The sequence below is a fragment of the Typopeltis vanoorti genome, chromosome 10 (genome assembly GCF_054136105.1).
Source record: "Typopeltis vanoorti isolate ZY-2024b chromosome 10, IOZ_Tvanoo_1.0, whole genome shotgun sequence".
Taxonomy (NCBI): domain Eukaryota; kingdom Metazoa; phylum Arthropoda; class Arachnida; order Uropygi; family Thelyphonidae; genus Typopeltis; species Typopeltis vanoorti.
Window position 1 is genome coordinate 111,892,699 of NC_143558.1, and position 24,093 is coordinate 111,916,791.

At 36.3% G+C, this 24,093-nt stretch overlaps 1 protein-coding gene across 2 annotated transcripts in view; it reads left to right on the plus strand.

Annotated features, from left to right (window-relative positions):
• Positions 1-24,093, plus strand: part of Tango1 (transport and golgi organization 1) — a 395,672-nt gene that overhangs the window by 343,972 nt on the left and 27,607 nt on the right. For both annotated transcript variants that reach the window (XM_090398800.1, XM_090398801.1), the window contains exon 22: positions 11,502-11,569. In XM_090398800.1, coding sequence (XP_090254926.1) covers positions 11,502-11,569 — 68 coding nt within the window. The remainder of the gene's footprint in view (positions 1-11,501; positions 11,570-24,093) is intronic.

Below are 24,093 nucleotides of genomic sequence, written 5' to 3' on the forward strand. Positions count from 1 at the left end.
AAACGCACCATGGTACGTCAGAAATGTCCAACTCCACCGGGATACAAATATCCCCTACATCTACTCTTTCCTGCAGTCTTCAGCAATGAAGTTCTTCTCAGTGTCCTCTTCACATCCAAATGAATTAGTGCAACAAGCAGCCAATTATGATGAACCAGACTTCTCAAAATATAGGAGACCGAAGGCCATCCTACTTCCAAATGAAGATCTCTGAATCGCACCCACTCAGGCAGAGCTCTTAGCTCATAAACTTTTTCTCACACAGTAATCCTTATCAGATAGCAGGGAATAAAAAAGAATTTTGCTTCGCCCTTATAGTCAGCAACGTCTTGCATCTTGCTGGTATCTCCAACTCTGGGCCTGGCTCCCACTGAAGAGACCTCAATAAAGGTCGAAACTAGTCTGGGTAGTGGCCAATCCCTTAATGCATAACAGTATATATATCCACAAGGAGATGTGTTTTGCATTATGGGAGATACTGGGATAGAAGTGTTGGTAGCTTGCTCCACCTTTGCTACGAGTTGCCCTGGTGTTGTACTACTTACCCAGGTAGGATAGTGCAACACTATATTCAGTCCTGAAGATATTTTCAGGTGCAAACTTTGTTTGCTCTCACTGGGATAAAGGATTAAACTAAATTTATTAAGAAGTGCAGTTTGTTATTTTCCACTTCTAGGGTAAATTTGATTTTGTTGTGGAGTGGGTTGATTCTGTCAACAAACACATGTAGGTTTTCTATGCTTTCTTTCCATACGATGAAGATATCATCTACATATCTCCACCATATTGATGAGTTACACCTGGTTCATCAGCTATGGTTTTACAGACTTCTTCTAGGAAGATGATAAAGAGTTGAGGTGAGAGAGGGCATCCCTGCATTACACCTTTCTCAACTCTGAAATACTCGGTTTTAATGTTGTTCCTTTTAACAAAAGCTTTGGTGTCTCCATAATAATTTGTAATAAATGTTAAAATATCAGAATCCATTTTTATGGTTTTTAGGATAGTGATCAATTTGTTTCTATTAACTGAATCAAAGGCTTGCTTAAAATCTATAAAACGACAGTATATGGGCAGGTTGTATTCCCAATATTTTTCTGCTATATTATTAATGGTGAAGATATGGTCTCTGGTGGATCTATGTGGCCTGAATCCTGTTTGGTTTTCCTCTATGATTTTTTCTGTAAGCACCTGTGTTCTCTTTTGTATAATTTGAATGAATAGTTTATAACCATGACTTAAGAGTGTTATGGGTCTATAATTTTCACATATTCTTTTGTGTCCTTTTTTTGTGAATTGGTATAATAATTCCTGTTTTCCAATCAGTTGGGATTACTCCGGTATAAAGAATTTGATTAAATAAATTCATTAAGAAATTAATAGCTTCCTTGCCACCATATTTCCATAGTTCTGTAGATATTTCATCTTTACCCGTAGCTTTTGAAAGTTTCATTTGGTTTATTGCATTTATAATTTCTGCTGGAGTTATGGGTGGTGCCTTTTCATATATCATCTTTTCTGTTATACTTTCCTCCTCCTGTTCTTTTTGAAATAATGTTTGATAGTAGTCCTTCCAAATTATTTTAATATTTTGTTGTTTTTATCCTTCATTGTTAATGGTTTATCTTTATAGATCTTAGTTAATTCTTTGATAATTTTGTATACCGTTTTATTATCATTTCTTTTATTAGCTTCTTCACGCAGTTTTGCTTTTTCCTCCAACCAGTTATTTTTGGCAGATGTGCACATTTTATCAATTTTGTTTTTAAGATTCTTATAATGTTTGTTTATTTTCTTCTATATTTTTTATATTTAATATATGCTTTGCTGTTCTTTTTTCTTCTAAAGTATTTAGAATTTCAGGGGTTATCCATTCATGATTTGGTCTTGATGAAATAATGTTACAAGTATGTTTCTTGCAGTACTTGTAACAATTTTTTTACCTTGATTTCTTGTATTTTCTATATTGTCATAGGAAAATTTTCTAAACTCATTTCTTATTAATGTCTGATAGTTATCTTGCATAGATTTCTCTTTCAGTTTTGATAGGTCCACTTTGTTGATAGGAGCTTGTAATTTATGATACTTGAATTTTAGTTTAATTTTTGCTGCAAGCAGTTCATGGTCAGTGTTGAAGTCTGGAGTTTTTAAGTTCTAACATTCTGCACTGATGATTTCCAATTGCGTTTGATTAGAATGTAATCAATACAGTTCTTTATTGTACCATCTGGTGAGGTCCATGTATATTTGTGGAAAGGTCTACGGAAAAAAAGGGCATTACAAATAAATAGATTATTTGCTTTACAAATTTCTAATATTCTTTCTCCTCTTTCATTTCTGTTATCAACTCCGAACCTGCCCATCGCATCCTCCATGCCTGGGGTAAACTTCCCAATTTTGGCATTAAAACCTCCCATCACTATGAATATATCTTTCTTATTGGTCTTGTCTATTAGATCTTGCAACTTATCATAGAAGGCATCGATTTCTTCATCTTCATGTGACTGGTCAGGGGCATAGATTTGAATTATTGTAAAGTGAACATTTTTTTCTTTACCTTTTAATCTGATAGTGATTATTCTTGGGCCATGCAGTTCCATGGCCATGACTGCATTTTATAGACTATTATTCACTAAAATGGCGACTCCTTCTCTATGTATCCTCTCTGCCCAAGTAGAATAGTTTTCCTGAATTTAGGTTTATAACTCCTCCTGTCCAATGGGTTTTACCCAAGCCTACAATGTCCCATGTAATCCTAGCAAGTTCTTTTTCCATCAAATTTATTTTCCCAGGTTTTAACAGTGTCCTTATATTTAAGGTTAAGAGATGCATAACTCTATTGGCTGACCACATACTAAACTTCTTGGCTGCTCCCTGTGATCTAGGATCAGTTGCGTCAAATTTCCTTGGACACAGTAATATTCTCTTGACACAGTGGACACTCCTGATTCATAGGGTTGAATGGCAGAATAATGCACCAGGCTTGCCACTCCTCTGCTGCATCCTTTGGTCCATGACTCCTTATTCTTTATTCGGAGCAACCCATTGGGGTTTCTCTCATCCGCCACCCGAGGGATGCACCTGGTAGGAGTCAGGTCTCTCCCAGGGAGACCTCACTCCTACTAGGACTCCTACCATAAGGATTTAATTTTTCTTTTCAATTCCTCAGGCCAAGTACTCATATTGCAGATCAGATGGTTTGTCTCATTATGATTAGTCATGGTAGGATCTTTGTTGAGAATTTTATACGTGGAACTGTTTGATAATAAATTGTTTATCTTCTTGAAATAGTCCTTTGAGTTAAGAATGACTGTGGAGTTCCCCTTAGCTTTAGTGATTATAATCTCTTTGTTATTTCTCAAGTTACGAATCACTTTCCAGTCATGAGAAGTGGTGTTAAGTTTGGGTTGTTTAGCAATGGCTAGGATGATTGAGCTTTGAAATCTCTTGGAGAGGGTGAAGACCTTTTTCAATTCCACAAATAAAGTCCATTTTTGGGATGTGATTGGGAGTGATTGAAAAGTTGAAACCTTTCTTTAGGATATTGGATTCATGTTTTAAAAGGCAGTAATCCGACAGGTTCAAAATCACTTTATCCTCTGGGAGGCTGTTGTGTGTGTGTGTGGTATTTTTTCTTATAGAGTTCTTCAAATTTTTTAATTTGGTTAACCTTTTTTAACTTGAAAGTTTCTCGTAGCTATGTTGTTATATGGTCTATGTTGTTCCAGGTAGTGTAGTCTACACTATTAGAAATGTCATAAAAGTAATTCCGGCAATTAACATCACTAACATTCAATTCATTTCTTATGTGTTGGATCCTTTCTCTAATTAATGCCAGTGAAGTTTTGTGGTAAATTCTTTTGACTTGTGGTTCAATAACTTGGCCTTTCTGCATTTCTCTTTTTCTAGGCACCGTGCTTAACGTTTCATTTGACGATTTAAAGTATTCATATTTGGTCATGAAGTGTTAAAATATAATACTTATTGTTTATGTGACCATAGGTATTTTTAATTACTATATATGTTCGTATAATAACGCCTACCAGTTTCGCTAATAACTGTCTAGCTTTCTCAGGGCTTGAATGGTAAACACAAAAAAAATCATAAATGCACAAAGTATAAAGAATACAAAACTATTAGTAACTATGAGGTAGCTAAGTTGATACGTTCGCGTGACAATGTTAGCATGTATTACCAATCTTTAGTCCATGTCCTGAACACACCTTGCATGAGCACGTGTTATATGATTGTTGGCATACTGTAGTTCTGTCAAACTGAGTGAATTGATTAAATTTTTCCAAGTCTCATTCAATATGGCACTTGATTTCTGTTTAGGTTGCTGCCTGTGCGTAGGACTACTGTTGCTTCTTTGAATAATTGGTGTCTGAAATTATCGTCTATGTAGGGCATAGAACTATTTTCCCCATCTATAGAATGGTTAGAAGTTGAAAAGTGATGCGCTAAACCGGAAGTGATCGTCCTCTAACTAGCATTAGACAGGTGTTAAGATCTCATAAGGATAGTGTTCCATTTTACAAATATCCAGGTGTGTATAATATTCCATGTACATGTGGCCTCTCCTACATTGGACAAACTTCAAGAAGCCTCGAAATCAGACAGAAAGAACATGTTGGAGATGTCAATCATAACAGGATGATCACCTCTGGTTTTTCACATCACTTTTCAACTTCTAACCATTCTATAGACTGGGAAAATAGTTGTATGCCCTACATAGACGATGATTTCAGACACCGATTATTCAAAGAAGCAACAGTAGTCCTACGAACAGGCAGCAACCTAAACAGAAATCAAGGTGCCATATTGAATGAGACTTGGAAAAATTTAGTCAGTTCACTCAGTTTGATGATACTACAGTACGCCAACAATCATATAACGCGTGCTCAGGCAAGGCATGTTCAGGACACGTACTAAAGATTCGCAGTACATGCTGACATTGTCACGCGAACGTATCAACTTAGCTACCTTATAGTTACTAACGGTTTTGTATTCTTTATACTTTGTGCATTTATCATTTTTTTGTGTTTACCGTTCAAGCCCTAAGAAAGCTAGCCAGTTGCTAGCGAAACTGGTAAGCGTTATTATATGAACATATATAGTAATTAAAAAAACCTATAATCACATAAACAATAGTGAGTCTTATATTTTAACACTTCATGACCAAATATGAATACTTTAAATAGTCAAATGAAACATAAAGTACGGTGCCTAGAAAAATGCAGAAAGGCCAAGTTATTGAACCAAAAGTTATTTAAGTTTTTGAAGCAAAAGGTGCAGGGAATTTTCAATCATCCCCAAGTTTTTATTAATCAAAGGACATATTCAATCTATACAAGCCAAAAGAATTTACCACAAAACTTCATTGGCACTAATTAGAGAAAGGATTCAACACATTAGGTACGAATTGAATGTTAGTGATGTTAATTGCCGGAATTACTTTGACGACATTTCTAATAGTGCAGACTACATTACCTGGAACAACATAGAAAATATGATACAACATAGGTACGAGAAAACTTTCAAGATAAAAAAGGTTAATTAAATTAAAAAATTTGAAGAATTCTATAAGAAAAAATACCATACACACAACAGCCTCCCAGAGGATAAAGTGATTTTCAACATGTTGGATTACTGCCTTTCATAACATGAATCCGATATCCTATAGAAAGGTTTCAACTTTTCAGTCACATCCCAAGAATGTACTTTATTTGTGGAATTGAAAAAGGTCTTCACCCTCTCCCAGAGGCTATAGCTAACAATATTGGATTTCAAAGTTCAATCATCCTAGCCACAGCTAAACAACTCAAACTTAACACCACTCCTTATAACAGGAAAGCGATTCGTAACTTGAGAAATAACAAAGAGATTATAATCACTAAAGCTGATAAGGGGAACTCCACAGTCATTCATAACTCAAAGGACTATTTCAAGAAGATAAACAATTTATTATCAGACAGTTCCACGTATAAAATTCTCAACAAAGATCCTACCATGAGGAATCATAATGAGACAAACTGTCTGATTCGCAATATGAGTACTTGACCTGAGGAATTGAAAAGAAAAATTAAATCCTTACATCCCATTACTCCTAGACTTTATGGTGCACCTAAAGTACATAAAGAAGAAGTCCCACTTTCTCCTATTGTTGATGGCAGGTCCTCCCCAACATACCTTTTAGCTAAACATCTTACAAACTTACTAAAAGGAAAAAATCAGACAAACAGAATCCTATATTAAAAATTCTCAACAATTTGTTGACAAACTGAAGAATGTGAAACCAACAAAAACAGACATAATGGCCAGTCTGGATGTAGTATCCTTATTTACAAATGTACCAATAGAAGAAGTCATTAACATTATCAAAGATCTCTTTCCTGTAGATATTACACAGATGTTCAAGCACTGCCTGAAATAAAATTTCTTTACGGTAAACAACAAGGTGTACCAACAATTAGAAGGCCTAGCCATGGGCAGCCCTCTGTCACCACCATGTGCAGACCTTTTCATGGAGAAATTTGAAAATTAAATCTTCACCGATATTACTCCTAAACCGTCAATATGGTGGAGATATGTAGATGATATCTTCATCATATGGAAAGAAATCATAGAAAACCTACATATGTTTGTTGACAGAATCAACCTACTCCACAACAAAATCAAACTTACCCTAGAAGTGGAAAATAACAAACAACTGCACTTCTTAGACATACTGATAAAGAGACAAGATAACAATTTCAAACTGTCCATTTACAAAAAGCCTACAGATACTGAACAATGTCTACATTATTCTTTAAACCATCATAGGTCACATAAACATAGCATCATCCACATGTTGGGAAATAGAGTCTCCGCAAATTTGTCTCAGACGAAGATGAGGTTCAGACAGAACTGTCTCAAATTGTTACAACACTATCTCAAAATGGATATCCTCTAAACATTATCAACAAATTCCTGTATAAAGATAACGACCAACAACAAGAAACAGTCTCCCAGCAAGTTTCAACAGTCGTCATCCCCTTTATGGATTCGGTTTCCACCAATATAGCGAGATTGTTAAAAGCTCATAACATCAGAGTTGTATTTAAACCAATTACTATTAGATGGGTGTTAAGATCTCCTAAGGATAGTGTTCCATTTTACAAATATCCAGGCGTGTATAATATTCCATGTACGTGCGGCCTCTCCTATATTGGACAAACTTCAAGAAGCCTCCCTCGAAATCTGACAGAAAGCACATGTTAGAGATATCAATCATAACAGGACGATCACCTCAGGTTTATCGCATTACTTTTCAACTTCTAACCATTCTATAGACTGGGAAAATAGTTCTATGCCCTACATAGATGATGATCTCAGACACCGATTATTCAAAGAAGCAACAGTAGTCCTACGCACAGGCATCAACCTAAACAGAAATCAAGGTGCCATATTGAATGAGACTTGGATAAATTTAATCAATTCACTCAGTTCGACGGAACTACAGTACGCCAACAATCATATAACACTTGCTCATGCAAGGTGTGTTCAGGACATGGACTAAAGATTCGCAGTACATGCTGACATTGTCACGCGAACGTATCAACTTAGCTACCTTATAGTTATAACGGTTTTGTATTCTTTATACTTTGTGCATTTATCATTGTTTTGTGTTTACCGTTCAAGCCCTGAGAAAGCTAGACAGTTGCTAGCGAAACTGGTAGGCATTATTATATGAACATATATACGACAGTACGCCAACAATCATATAACACGTGCTCATGCAAGGCATGTTCAGGACACGTACTAAAGATTCACAATACATACTGATATTGTCACGCGAACGTATCAACTTAGCTACCTTAGTTGATACGTTCGCGTATCAACTAAGGTAGCTAAGTTGATACGTTCTTAGCTACCTTATAGTTACTAACGGTTTTGTATTCTTTATACTTTGTGCCTTTATCATTTTTTTGTGTTTACCGTTCAAGCCCTGAGAAAGCTAGACAGTGGCTAGCAAAACTGGTAGGTGTTATTATATGAACATATATAGTAATTAAAAAAACCTATGGTCACATAAACAATAATAAGTCTTATATTTTAACACTTCATGACCAAATATAAATACTTTAAATAAAGGATGTTCCTTTATTTCATTATTAACCATTTAAAACTTGATTCAAGGTTTATGTGAGAAGAAATAACTGCACTGTTGCACTATTACAGATTTTGAATTTAGAATTTTACATTATTATTTGCCTCGTATGAAGTTTTTTTCTCTCCAAATTAATCCATTTCTCTGGTCTCTTTCCTGCCATTATTGCATGTGTGGCATAAACATGCCATCCAGTATATTTGATTTTGTGTATATTCAAGTGTATGCTTATTTCAGCTAATATAAAATACCTGGATCAGCATGATCTAGGTATTTTATTTTCAGCATCCATGTGGATACTTGTAATGCGAAACACTCTGAAAACATGAAGATGTGCATTTGGGCAGAATCTACTGTCAGTTTGCTGCATTCTTGCCACACCATATAGCTGTCTCCTAAGTTATCTGTCTTAGTGACCCTCTTTTAATTGCAGTATTCCATGAAAAAAATTGTGAAATTTGGTCATATGTTTTTAGACAATATTCACAGCTCATATTTTTAGTAGGTTTCTGATAAATTACACCCTCTGTGCAAAAAGAAAACTGAACTTTTGATAGAAAATAAAACACAGGTCAATCATAATGATTCAAATCATTTATTTCAATCAATATACTATCCCTTACTTCGATACAGTGTTTGGTGCGGTCAATTGATTCGTTAAATGAGTTTTTATATCAGTTTTTGGGTTACTGTTGAGGGTCTTGGTTACTGCCGCTTGAACGTTTTCAATGGTGTCGTATCACTTTCCTTTCGTTGGCAAATGAAGTCGGGGAAATTGAAAAAAGTCACAGGGTGCTAAATCAGGTGAATACGGTGAGTGATGCAACATAAAAACGTGGTTTTTGTTAAAAAACACTGTCTCATAATGCTCGTACGATGAGATGGTGCATTATCATGCAAAAGTGACCAGTTGCCTGCATCACGATATTCATGCCGTATGCGATGAATTCTCGCTATCAATCACCTCAAAACTTCGAGATAAAACTCACCATTGACTATTTGGCCAGGAGGAACGAATTCTTTGTGGATAATGCCCTTGGAATCATAGAAACAAGTCAGCATCGTCTTTACTTTTCACTTCTCCAAGCGACTTTTTTTTTTTTCAGATGTCCCTGTTCTGTTGGTCTCCACTCAGCCCTCTGGCACTTTGTTTGGGCTCATACTCAAAACACCATGTTTTTTCACCAGTAACGATCATTTCAAGGAAGTTTGAGTCCTTAGGAGCAGTTTTAACCCTTTAACTGCTGAGAACGTATTATTACAGGCTCGGAAATACATGCCTGCTTTGCTGAGCCCATATATATATTCGGTTGGTGCACCTCCCATATTCAGACAATTTTTTAGTATGGAAAGAATCGTCGTAAGATATTCAAACTTCATAGGTAGGTTCCTCCATCTATTGCCAACCAATTGAAGTTTATTTGACTTAGGTTTCTGTCCTTGTATGACATCTAAAAAGAAAAATTTGAACTGGTGCAACTAATCATATGCAGCACGATGCATAAACCACGTGACTACGGGGATTTCAGGGATGCCACAATATGATGTCTACCAGTAAATATCTGCGTTATCTTTCTGATGATCAAATTGATGAATTGTTAACAAATGAGTCGGGAGAAGAATTGTCTGAGTTAAGTGAATTGTGTACTTCAGATGAAGAAGATCCTGGTGATGTAAGTGTTACAAGTGAGCAAGATAGTGACAAAAGTCTTGATACAAATGTGCATAAGCACATTCAAGTTCATAAGCATGTTCAAGTGGTGTGATGATGATGCATTTACTCCAAATATACACGAATTTGATAGCAGTAATTCAGGAATAATCACTGATGATTCTTCAGATTTAGATATTTTTCAACAATTTTTTACCATAAAACTAATGGCAACAATAGCTGACAAAACAAACAAGTTTCATACCTTCACCACAAATAATAGACCATCTATTATTTGTGGCTAAAAACTTAAAAATTTCTGAATGTTAGTCTACAGATCCTCTCCTCTCAACCCCCCCCCCCCCCCAGTTTTCTGATTTGATGGCCCGAGACAGATTTTTTTGTTACTTAGATTATTGCATTTTAGTGATAATGAAAATCAGCCTGAAGGAGAGAGATTATATGAGTTGAAATCTGTAATTGAAAGTCTAAGAAAAAGTTTCAGTGAAATGTTCTACCCTTTTCAAAATTTGTTTATAGATAAAAGTCTTGTTCTTTTCAAAGGTAGATTATCATTTGCCCAGTACATTCTTTCAAAAAGAACTTGATTCGGAATAAAACTATTTCTCATCTGTGAATGTGAAATAGGTTTCATTACATATTTTTTAGTGTACAATGGGAAGGACACAGGCATCTTCCTTGAGCGTGACCTTGGTGTGTCGGGTGCAGTTGTGAAAACACTTATGATGAAATATTGTTGTAAATAATAGTGCTGTTTATATATTTTTATTAATTTCTACATAAATTAAGTAATTTGCATAATCAAGTGGACACCCCTTGATTATGCAAATTTTGTAAAACACTATTATTGCCATTTTTGTGAGTGAAGAAGTGTATATCAAGAATGTATGATGCTGTCTGGACTTCTTACTTCAGTAAGAATTTTAATTGATTTTATTTATAAATTTTTTGCAAAATTAATTCAGCACATGAGACGTCAGTATAATATAAAATCAGCAGTTAAAAGGTTAATGAGATCCTTGCAGTGTTAAATTCAATACTTTTTTGGTCGTCAGTCAACTTCTGGGGAGCAAATCGCGAATTCAATTTACACAGGCCGAAACTCTCATTCAAAATGTTGTGCACAGTTGATTTTGGAATCCCCAATTCATCTTCAATTAATCTCACGGACGAGTTCGGGTTTTCTTTGATGAAATCACACACTTTTTTTTTTTTTGGATGTTAACTTTGCTCAGTCCAGTTTTTGGACTGCCCGGCTCGTCATCCTCAAGCGTCAAATTACCACTTTCAAATCACTGTAAACTTGAGTACGGAATAAGCATTCATCGCTGTATGCTTTTTGAAGTATTTGGTGTGTTTCGGTAAAACGTTTACCAAGTTTAACACAAAAGTCAATCGCAACTCTCTGTTTGAAACTCATCTTCCGACCGTTTGTCAAAACACACTGTCACTCTTGGCAGTATAACTCGGCTTCTAATGAAACAAATGTCATAAACAGTTGACACAACACTAATGAAGATTGTCGCTTTCAATAACAAAAAGATACAACAGGTGGCGCCACTAGTTTCTTCTATTTTCGAAAAGTTTGGTTTTTTTAGACAGGATGTAAATGTATTAATAATCATATCATTCATGGCACTTATTTTCAAATTTCTATTATAAATATATCATTTTCTTTAGGCTCACTTTGTTAGAACGAGAACAAGAAGCTCGCTCTAAAAGTCATCATGGAGTTTTCATGCCAAAAGGTATTAATACCTTATATATTTATATATAAAGAGAGATTATGTATATACCTTTTCATTTAAAAAGAAAGAATTATTTATGATAATGACACTGAACATTGTTTGTCAATTCATTCAGGTCTTATTATTGCTGTGTTGGGTATTTATTTTCAATAAGTTTTTTTCCATGCTGATTTAAAACTGATCTGCATGCATAGTCTGTGGTGCAATCATGAAAGAGTATAAAATAGCTAATGATGTAGACCTTGATAGTCTTATCTATAGTTGCATTGCAGTCCCTGGGGGTTTAAAAAAAATCTTAGTAAAGATGCTTATCGACCTCTATTTCTTCCTTCCATTAAACAAAAACATATCTTGTGTTTAATGAAAGAAACAGACATCTAGGGATAATAATTCACTAAGGTTTATTTAATTATTAAATTATATTTCACCTTGGTAGAAGGAAGATAAACTATAGACTTGGAATAATCCTCCAGGCATAACCTGGTGCAATCTATAGGCATAGTCTGGATGATCTTGATAGTTAGGTTGATGGTATCCTAATAAGTCTTCCAGATTTTTGGTAGTGTGAGGCAGCTATATTTATTTAAGTAAAGGGAATGTTGTAGATTAATAAAGTTACCCTCCCACTCCTTCACTTAACATCAGTGGCATAGTCTGCAAATCCAGAACAGCTGTAGTGCAGATAATATATGTATTTTTTATATTCATCAAGATGTACATTGGCATTTTTTTCAGTTTGGATAAAGTATGGAAGACTTATTATGAGACCATATTATATAAAATCTGGAAGACTTATTATGAGACCATCATCCTAACTATCAAGATCTCCGGGTATGCCTATAGAGTGCACCAGTTAGGACTGGAGGATTATGCCAAGTCTATTGTTTATCTGGAAATTGCCAGAATGACCTAAGTGATGGATATGATCTTTTGGTAAGTGAATAAAGATAGCTGATTTTTGATAATAGGTGAAAGAAATTTGAATGTTACTTTTAAGAAGTCAGGCTACTTTTCAGCAGTGCCCCTGGATGTACAGAGTTTTTGTGATGTCGGTTTGGGTAGGATTGTGTTTTAGGGAAAAAATGTCAGATGTTAATTTATTTGAAATAAATGTGGTCTTCATTAAGACCTCCATGTTTTTATATCCTCCTAAACTCCCACATTCTCCACTTGAGAAATCACAAGTGAAAATTCTGCTGCTGTTGAGCTGTCTGCCACATAGAACACATGGCTGCTCTGCAGAGATCTTTGTGACAGAACATATAAAAAATAAATAAATAAATAAAATTTAAAAAAAATAAAAAAAAGTCAGCCCTAGAATGCCACACACAAATGAAGATCAAATTTCTGTCAACAGACCAAAAGGGACTATACTTCCTACAGTGGTTACATCTGCAAATTCAAGAAGGCTTCTGAAATGCTATGCACTCCAACTCAGTATAAATAAAAATGAACAATTATTATTTTCTCTTTCAGTGGTAAACATGGATATTAAAATGCTAGCTGTTAGGTTAAAAATACTTCTAACATATATATGCCATACAATAGATATGACTGGGATGTATAGCCATGACTTTGAACATATTTATACTAGCTACTCTACCCTGTTTTATTTGTAAAATAAAAGAGAATAAATACTTGCAGAAATCAGATATAGGTATGCATTCTTATACAGAATTACAAATTATAAATTATCAGGTTATAATTTAATTATAATTATATCCTGTATATCATTGATTAGAATATCAAGGTTTAGATCTTTCAGGCATATTATATTTCATTCTCAGCAAAAAAAAAAAAAAAAAAAAAATTAATATTCTTATTTCAGAGGGACCTAGTAATATAATACAGGCAAAAAATATGGAATGTAGCATATCCATATATTGTTCTAGAGTTGTGGCAGATTCAAAAAATTCTCTGATTTATCTGTAGCTTTTTAATTTCCCTCTTTTTTTTTTTTCCATATTGGAGGTAGCCAAATCAGTTGATATAGTTGAATTACTGAGCGAGCACTTTGCAAGTGTATACCATCCAGGTGGTGACATTGCAGGAATGAATGAACCAACAGCTTATACAGGAATTGTGGTGAATGAAGTGGAGGTAAATAGTCTATTACAAAACTTCAATGTCAATAGCCGATCTCATACGGAGGTAGCAGGGTTTTCTCCCGGAAACTCGGGTTTTTCATCCCGCATACAGACAAATCGGCCCTTCAGAACACATGCAATTTACAGACAAAAAATACTAGTTGTGGTGGTGGTGGGCGGTAGATGGCATTGATGGAGATGATTGGTAGAGGTTCGATGTAGTGGTGGAAATGGTTGTATAGTGGGTGTCCTCGCTCAATGAGTCTTCGTGACTTCGGAGGTTTTACTAATAATAATAATAATAATAATACATCTGTGGGATTGGATGGTATACCAGCTCATGTCATATGTGAAGCGGCTAAAGAATTGTCAGTGCCCTTGACCATTTTGTTTAATTTGAGTCTCGGGTCTGGGTTAGTCCCGAGGGGGTGGAAAGAAGGGAAAATAGTTCCACTGCATAAAGGAGGTTCCAAGACCGCTGTTGTAAATTACTGGCCGATCAGCATATCAGAAATCGTTGTCAAGGTCTTGGAGAAAATAGTCAAGAGAACAATACAGGATTGGATAGATGAAAATGGGATACTGTATGGGGGACAGCATGGTTTTGTGAAGGATAGATCATGCCTCAGTAACTTGCTCACGTTTTATAACACAGTGACGGCTGAGCTGGATAAGGGTAATGGGTTTACAGTGATTCTACTGGACCTTGCTAAAGGCCTTTGACAGGATACCACATGGAATTCTAATCAGTAAACTGCAGCATATGGGGATGGATATAGGGTTGGTGAGATGGATAGGAGGGTGGTTGGAGAGATATCAGAGAGTAGTTTATTCAGGAGTATAGTCCAAAAGATGGCCTGTGAGTAGTGGTGTGCTGCAGGGTTCTGTTTTTGGACCACTACTTTTCAGTTTGTTCATTAACGATATAGGGAAGGATCTGAGAGGAAGTGTTCATTTGTTTGCTGATGATGCAAAGTTGGGTAGAGCAATAGTGAGTGCACAGGATGTCAAAATTTTGCAAGATGATTTGGTTAGTTTCGAGGTCTGGGCTAAGGAAAATGGATGTTAATTTAATGTGGCAAAGTGTAAGGTTATGCATTTTGGGGTGAAAAGATTAGCAGCAGTATATCACATTGGTGGAACCATACTCCAGGAGATTGACGATGGCAGGAATTTGGGAGTGTTGGTGGATAGGGAGTTGAAGTTTATGGGACACATCGCAAAAGTGGCTAAATCAGCTCATCAAATCACTTGGTTGCTGAAAAATACTTTAACAATCAGAGACAAACAGGTTATTGTTCCTCTGTATCGAGCCTTGATAAGACCCCATCTAGGCTACTGTGCCCAGATTTCGGCACCAGGGTTTCTTCTTGATGGGGAGGAGGTTGAGAGGATCTAGAGACAAGTGACCAAGATGATAGCAGGTCTATGGAATGAACCTTATGAGAACAGGTTGAAGATATGTGGGTTGCAGAAATTGGTTGATAGGCAGAAAAGGGGTGATATGATTGAGACGTTCAAATTACTGAAGGGTTTCTATAAAACTAATTCAGAAGATATTTTTGAGAATAGGATAGGGAGTTGAATGGTGAATGAGTGGAATAAGCTGCCAGAGTCTGTTGTGGGTGCCATGACTGTGAATGAGTTCAAGGCGAGGTATGATAGATACTGTGTGAATGTCGAATAGTTGTTCTTGACATGATGTTAGGGCCTCCCCCGATGAGTCTAAGGACTCCTTGGAGTTGCCTGTAATAATAATGTATATTTTTTTATTCATGTTTATTAAGATGAATATTGACATTTCAGTCAGGTTAGCTAACATATACATGAGCATGAGATCCTGTAAATACCAGAAAGATGATATGATCTAAGAGATAGGGTTTTCTGATGAGCAGATAGGAATATGAAACTTTGGCAAAAGAGTTAGAATATTAGCTTTCAAAAATTCCCCACCCTCCCACTTCCAGCCTTTTCATGATACGCTAAAAAATGTGCATTAAATAATGCTCCTCTTAAGTTCACTATTTAGTTACAGGCATAGATATGTTAGAAACATTTTTTTTGCAGAGCAGAACAGTTAACAGTCTAGAATTCATTTTACCACTGATAAAGAAAATAATAATTGTTTGCACTTCGTTGACACGTTAGTTGCTTGGTTATCCAGTCAATCCTTATATCCTTCTCTGTCTGCTTCACTATAGACAGAGAAGTACTTGCATCACACTAGCACATACATTCATTGTCTTTCAGATGACCACCACTTCCAGTGCCAGCCAAAAGGCCGTGGGTTTTAATCCTGCCAAGGGCATGGTTGTTTGTGATTGTCCTACTAACCACTTATCATATACGAGGGTGGTCTGAAAAGTTCTCGGCCTTGACCATAGATGACAACACTATCAGCAAGATTTTTTTTTTTTTCTAAGTTGGTATACATCTGCCATAAGCATCCATGTGAAATTGCAAGTCGTTCTATCAAGTAGTTTGTTTTATACAGCTGTCTGAAGCAAAAGTGTTGTCTGTATCCCTTGAAATGGATAAAATTAAGTATTGTGTGGTTATAAAATTCTTTGTAAAAGAAGGTTTAAAGCCAAAAGGAATTCATTCGAAGTTCATAAAAGTTTATGGGCACTCTTCTCCTTCGTTTTTGAGAATTAAGAAATGGGCCCGAGTTTAAACATGACCGTACCAGTCTTGAAGATGATCCATGTGAAGGACGTCCAAAAAGCATAACAGCACCAGAAATCATTGAACAAGTGCATGATATGGATGACCAGCAAGTCAAAGTGTGTGAAATTGCTGAGACTATAGGCATTTCAAAAGAACATGTAGGATATATTTTGCATGAGGAATTGCAAATGAAAAATGCTTTGTGCAAGATGGGTGCCGCGCTTGCTCACAGCAGATTAAAAACACACTCGCATGAAAATCTCTGAACAGTGCTTGGAGTGTTTTAACAAGAATAAAATTGATTTTGTGCATCGATTTATTACTATGGATGAGACTTGGATTCACCATTACATACCAGAATCCAAACAGCAGTGAAAACAGTGGACAGAAGGCGGTTGTTCAGCGCCAAAGATGACAAAGTTGGTTCTATCAGCAGGAAAGGTAACGGCATCGGTGTTTTGGGACGCTAAAGACATTTTGTTTATTAATTATCTTGAAAAGGGTAAAACAATAACTGGGTAATATTATTCTGATCTTTTAACCAGACTAAACGAAAAAATTTGTGAGAAAATACCAGGTTTGCAGAAGAAAAAAATCATCTTTCATCAGGACAATGCACCTGCCCACCAAGGTGTTTTGGTAATGGGAAAATTAAAGGATCTACACTATGAGTTGTTGGAACTTGTACCCTATTCCCCAGATTTGGTTCCCTCTGACTTCTATCTCTTCCCAAAACTAAAACTCTTCCTCGCTGGTCAGCATTTTTCTTCGAATCAAGAGGTGATTGCAGCTGTAAAGGGGTATTTTGCAGATCTTACTGAGAACCACTACAGGGACAGGATAATGGCACTGGAGCATCGCTGGAATAAATGTATTAGTCTTAATGGAGATTATGTTGAAAAATAAATTATAATTTCAAAAATAATTTTGAAATTATAAATTCGTTTTTTCATTGTTAGGCTGAGAACATTTCAGACCACTCTACTTATACTATTGTAACCTGCGTCTTGGCACAGTATGACCTTTGATGTCTTTGCACCATAAAAATAAAATCACTTCCATCAATATAGTGTTATCAGAACTCTTCTAGTTCTATGTTAGTTTTGATACTAGACTTAACTCTAACATCAGAAACATTCATGATTACAAAAAAAAATCTACTTGCCATTCCACTGAAAAAGTAGCACGAGTTCTTAAAAGAAATAATAGTCAAATATCTTTTAAATCTTACCCAAAATTAGCTATCATTATCCAGTTCACCAAAAGATCTTCTCCATCCCACCATCATCCTGACTCCTACAGAATTACATGCATTTGGCATAATTTGTCCAGACTGGAAGAACTGCCAGTATCCATCTTAATGAAGGAAAAACCTTCATAATATACACTACAGCTGTTCTTGATTGCAGATCATTCTATTGATTCAGATCCTACTAGTGATGAGGCCATTAGCAGTTGAAGTCCATCTTCATTACAAATGGCTTCAGTAAGTGTTATGCCAACAAAGTCATTAATAGCTGTAGAGTTTTCTTGTCACCTGCATTACTTGGGGGGGTGTTTAAGGGTCAAAGCTGTATAACTGAGAGGAGACCTCCACATAGCCTTTAAAGGAATGCGGAGAACCGTCCAGGGTTTCTGACCTAATGTCCAATCCTCACCTTCTCATGGTGCACCCTGTTGGGTATCTATTTGGATACTGAACGAACGAGGATGGGCTGGCAATTTGGGATTTAGCCGACCAAATTGTATTCTTATTGGTTAAACCAAAACAAAAAATGATGGTACAACATGACAAAATTTCATGCCGGCTGGGGCGTTGCCCGGTTAAACAAGGCCCCCCGTTGTTTTCGCCAGGGAACCAGGGTGAACAGCGAAAAGTCAGCTACTGGAACAAATCTGAAAACAAACCCCAACTCAACCTCACCAGAGTTAAAGATCGGTACTATCAACGTAAGAAGCCTGAATGGCAAAGAAATGGAGCTAGCTGAGGAATTAGATAAGTACCAGATCAACATAATAGGGGTGACTGAAACAAAAAAGACCAAAACTGGTGAGGTCTTTCTGAGCAATAAATACAAAATGTTATATTCAGGCAATGACAATCGAGCAAAAGAAGGAGTAGCCATAGTATTCAACACAAAATACGAGTCTAATCTTCTTGAATGGCAGTCAGTCTCAAGTAGAGTAATGTGGGCAAATATGAGAATGGGGAACTGGACAATGAGACTTATTTGTGCCTATGGTCCCATAGAAGTGGAGGAATTTTTTGAGGCTTTAGAAAAAGCAGCTGACACAATGAAAAATGAAAAGTTGGTCCTTGTTGGGGATCTAAATAGCAGAGTAGGAAATGATTGTGAGACATACAAAAATATTTGGAGAAAAGAGCAAAGCTAATAATAATGGCAATTGATTGCCGGATTTCTGTTGGATTTCTGTTCAGGACATGGACTGGTTATTACTAACACCATGTTCCAACATAAAAATGTGCACAAATTTACATGGAGAGAAGTGGCTAGGAATAAGAAAAGTCTCATTGACTATGTTATTGTTGATAGTGACGTTTTCTCCCTGGTGCAGGACACCAGAGTGTACAGAGGATTTGAAATTGGAAGTGATCACTATTTAGTCTTGAGCAGGATAAAATTGAATTTCGTATTGAAAAGAATAACATGTAAGAAAGTTTTAAAGCGAATAAAAGTTGAGCAGCTCTCAGATGTGAACTGTAGACTAAAATACACAAAGATTATTGAAGAAAAAATGAAAGAGTTTGAGAACAGGATTCAAACCTTGGAGATTCAGTGGCAAACTCTGAAGAAAACCCAGGTTGATTCAGCCAGAGAGGCATGTGGTGAGGTTGTCTGTAAGGATAAAAAAATCAGAACTACCTGGTGGACACAGGAAGTTAAAGAGGCAGTGAAGGAAAAGAAGAAAGCATATCAAAAGTTCCTGTCAAATAAGTCAGCTAGTGCTCTTAGAGAATATAGAGACAAATGCAAGAATGCTAAACACTGTGTAAAACCAGCTAAACAAAAGTCATGGAAGGACTTTGGCAAGAATATAGAAAATAAATATCAAGAAGGTGGCAAAAAAGTCTGGAGGTTGTTGAAGAAGCTTAGGAATGGAGGAAAGAGTGCTGTAAAAGGAATTAGAGATGATAAAGGTGAAATGAAAACAGAAGAAAAAGATATCCTTGAAGTATGGAGTAATTACTGTGAAAAACTGCTAAATGAAACATGCAGTGATGACAGCACAGTGGTAAAAAACACTGACCAGGCATGCAGTCAGGAATACATATCCATACTTGAAGTAGAAAAAGCCATCAAAGGCTTGAAATGTGGAAAGGCAGCAGGAGTAGATGATATTCGACCAGAAATGCTGAAGTATGGTGCTATAAGAGTCTTACAGTGGCTGCACTGCATAGTTCAGAAAGCCTGGAGAGAGGGACGAATTCCCGATGATTGGAGTAGAGCTCTCATAGTACCCATATATAAAAAGGGAAATGAAACTGAATGTGAGAATTACAGAGGTATTTCCCTACTGAGTGTTCCTGGCAAGATCTATGCAAGTATACTTGAGAAATGGTTGAGAAGAATTGTGGAAGAAAAGCTTGGTGAAGAACAAGCTGGATTCAGGCATAATAGAGGATGTCAGGATCAGATTTTCACTTTACGATAAATAGTCGAGAAAGCATGGGAATATAACAAAGATCTGTATTTAAGTTTTGTCGATTTGGAAAAGGCATATGACAAGGTGCCAAGAGAGAAGCTATTCAATACGCTGCAGTTATATGGTGTCAATGGGGCATTATATCAAGCAATACTTAGTCTTTATTTGAGTTGTAAGTCAGCAGTTAGAGTTTAAGGAAGTACAGGAAGATGGTTTAATGTTAAATCTGGTGTGAGACAAGGATGTACATTATCCCCTCTGTTATTCATTATCTATGTGGATCACATTATGAAGGAAAGTGGTATTAAACATGATATCAAAATTGGAGATGTTAATGTCAGCTCTTTGCTTTATGCAGATGATGTTATACTTCTCAATAAATCTGCTACAAGTCTGCAAGATTCTCTGACTAAATTGAATAACTGTTATAACAGATATGGTATGAAGGTCAGCAATAAAAAGACAAAGACAATGAAAATAGGCAGAATCATTGAAAATGTCAACTGTGTTGTGAATGGAGAACCTGTGGAATAAGTAAAACATTTCAGCTATTTAGGCAGGATTTATACTGAAGATGGTAAATTAAATATAGAAATAGACAACAGAATCAGCAAAGCTGGTATGGTGGGAAGTCAATTGAATAAATGCATATGGAATAAGAGAGAAATTAGTTGGAACACTAAATTAGCTGTATACAAGACCGTGTTCAAACCAGTTTTAACTTATGGATCTGAGAGCTGGGTCAGAAGTAAAACACTTGACCAAAGACTAGAGACCACAGATATGAGAGTCCTGAGAAAGATTATAGGCGTGAACAGATGGCATCAATGGCAATATCATATTAAAAACGAGGATATTAGGAAAGAACTTGACATTGTCAGCATCCAGAAATGTGTTAGCAGAGCTAATCTCAGGTGGTATGGTCACTTAAACAGAATGGGCGAGGAAAGATTAGCAAAACAAGTGTTCTCTTCCAGGTTGGCAGCAAAACGACCCAGAGGAAGACCAAGATATAGGTGGATTGATACGGTACAAAGTGCCTTAGACGATAGAAATATAAGATCTGATAATGTTGGAGTCTTGGCAAGTAACAGACTGATATGGAGGAAAATTGTAGATAGGAAATTAATAATGATGTAATTTTTTTCATGTAGTACTATTATATCCTGTACACCCCTTGAGGGTACATGGCAGGAATTTGATGATGATGATGCGTTACTTGAGTCCTCCAAAAATTTCAAGAATATGGATGACACAAATTTGACCTAGTTCTGTTTCAGACAGATTGCATATTAGATCATAAGTCTTCTGCAATTCCTACTCCAGGGGACTACAAGAGACATTTGTCAATAATATGACAACCTTAATTAGTTAATTATTCATGTTTGGCATCACTGGGTGCCATATGGTCACTGCCATCCCTAATATGGTTTGGAAAGGGAAGCCTTCTGCTTGAAGAGGTGGTGGGATCAAATATTCCCTTTCCACACACTGTATGACAATCACAAAACCTGAGCCCTTATTTTAAATATTGATTAAGTCACCACTAGTGCTTAACATTTACCAGTATTTTTAATTACAGGATATTATGACTGAACTGGATCTTTATTTATACATATCTAAACCAGAATCTTAACTTTGAATAAGTATTTTTTCACTGGAGGTCAGGTTAGTTGAGTTAACCAAGTGATAGTCAACCACTGACCAAATTAGCACACTGTGTTGATTAGAATGTAACTTTTCTAGTTATATTATATATGAGTACATCCAGATGATGTTAATGTGAAGATCGAAATGTCAGGTAATTATCTTGTTCCAATTAAAGTTTTTACTCTAACATGGTAGTAATCCCCATAAATTTTACTGTAATGAATGGTAATCAATTTGTAACAATGAGAGAAATGTGTGTTATTTACATACACCAGCTGATCAAGTGTACACTGGTGAGATCCTGCTAAATAATAGATATAGGATGTTATACTGTATTCAATTAATGATGATCAGGGAAAGGAAGAAGTAGTATTCAGCACCATGATGAATACTTCTTGATTGGAAGACAGTTTCAGGTATATTTAAATGGACAGACTTCAAAATGGAAAATTAGACAGTGAAGCTTTTTTGTGCCTGTGGTTCCAAGGTTTGCCTAAGGAAGAAGTGGAGAAAATATGAATCATTGGAGAAAGCAGCTGACATTAACTTAACAGAAAAGCTGGTTCTTTAAAGATCTGAAGAGTAGGGTAGGAAATGAATTCCAGGTGTATAGACATGTATTGGAAAAATTTGGAGAAAAGGACAAAGCTAATAATAATGATAAATACATGCTGGATTTCAATTCTATTCTATTCATGACATGGACTAGTTATTAGTAACACCATGATTCAGCATGTAGATGTGCACAAATTCATATGGAGAGAAGACAGAAGGAATAAGAAAAACTTCATTGACTGGGTTATTGTTGATAGCAGCACATCATGCTGCTTCAGGACACAAGAGTATACAGGGTATTTGAAATGATTATCACCTATTTTTAAGTAGAATAAACATGAATCTTCTTCTTCTTCGCGTTATTCCCGCTTCCTATGCAGGGTCCGCGTGTTACTCAGATGCGACTACCTGTTAGTACTACTCCCAACCGACCCGTCGCCTGGTCTGCCGCTGGGGGGATATATTTTTGACTGTAGAGGTGTATGTTCCCTGGGCCAGTTTGCCTGTTTGCGGGATGAAAAACGCCAGATAAACTGTCGGAAAAAACCCTACTGACCGCGCCCAAGACCGGCTAACTTGGCTATGCCTGAGGAAGATCCTCAAGTTCCTCACGTCTACAACGGGAATCGAACCTGGGACACTCCTTCCCCAACATACTGAAAAGAAGAATATGTAAAAAAAAAAAAAAATCTTAAAAGTTAGTTTAACTGTAGACAAGAATATTCATTGAAAAACAAGAACCAAACCTTGAAGTCAATCTCACTTGCAAACTCAGAAGAAAACTTTGATTCAGCTAGGGTGGCATGTGATAAAGGAGTTCAGCAAGGATAGAAAAACAAGAACTGGGCAGTGCACACAAGAAGTCAGTAGTCCTGGATAAGAAGAAAGCATGTTGAAAGTTCCTAGCAAATAAAACAGCAGATGCCCTAAGAGAATTTTATATATATATATATTCACCCCACACACGAGGTACAAGAACCTATAGCACATCAGTGCTGTGTGTGTGAAGTGCAGATGAGTGTTGAGAAAGAAGAAACCTATTGACATTCTTAAAGATCTGTTGGGTGAAATTGTTGGGAAACACATCATGAGGAAGGCTATTCCAGAGGACAAAAGTAGATGGAATAAATGAGTAAGAGGAAAAGCAGATTTAATCATTTTGTAGTTGGACTGTAAAGAGACTTTGGGCAGCAGCTTTTCTTCTTTTAACAGGCCTGACAGCAAGTGGGAGTTTTCTTGCAAATGATGTTTTCCAATATGCTAAAGCAGTGACCACAGAAGTACCTTTAGAAGAGAGACAGAGCAGACATTGCACATCTGTGAGATAATTTGAAGTGAGCCCCATGAGAGAAGGGTCATCTATTGAATTGTTCTCCTTTGGGCATCAAGAATTTTTAATGTGTACAATATTCTAAGGATGGGAGGATTTGGGATTTATATAGGCTTAGTAGCTAGGTAGGTGTAAAATAGCTTCTTGAGCAGAAAATAATACCTAGTTTTTTAGAAGCTGAGGAAGCTATTGATGTGATGTGTTTGTGCCAAGAGTGGTTGGAGGTAAATGTCAGTCAAAGGGGGGAGAGAGAGAGAGTTCATCCTGTATGGTGATGTGTATATTACTGAGAGTGAGCTTAGATCCCTTTTTTTCAAGAGAAAAGGCAAAACTGCTTTTTGGCTGCATTGAAGGTGACTAGATTATCTTTGTCCTACTGAAGGATGGTATGGAGATCAGTGTTTTAGACACTGGTTGCAAATGATCTTGATATAAGGGATGTCTGGGAACTGCACAGTTTGTCAAAGGAAAAATTGAGAAAAGTGTAAGAAAGCTAAGCCAGAATAATATAATTTTAAAGTGATGTACGACACTAGCTTGTAACATCTCCATAGTGCTGTTAGCAGTGA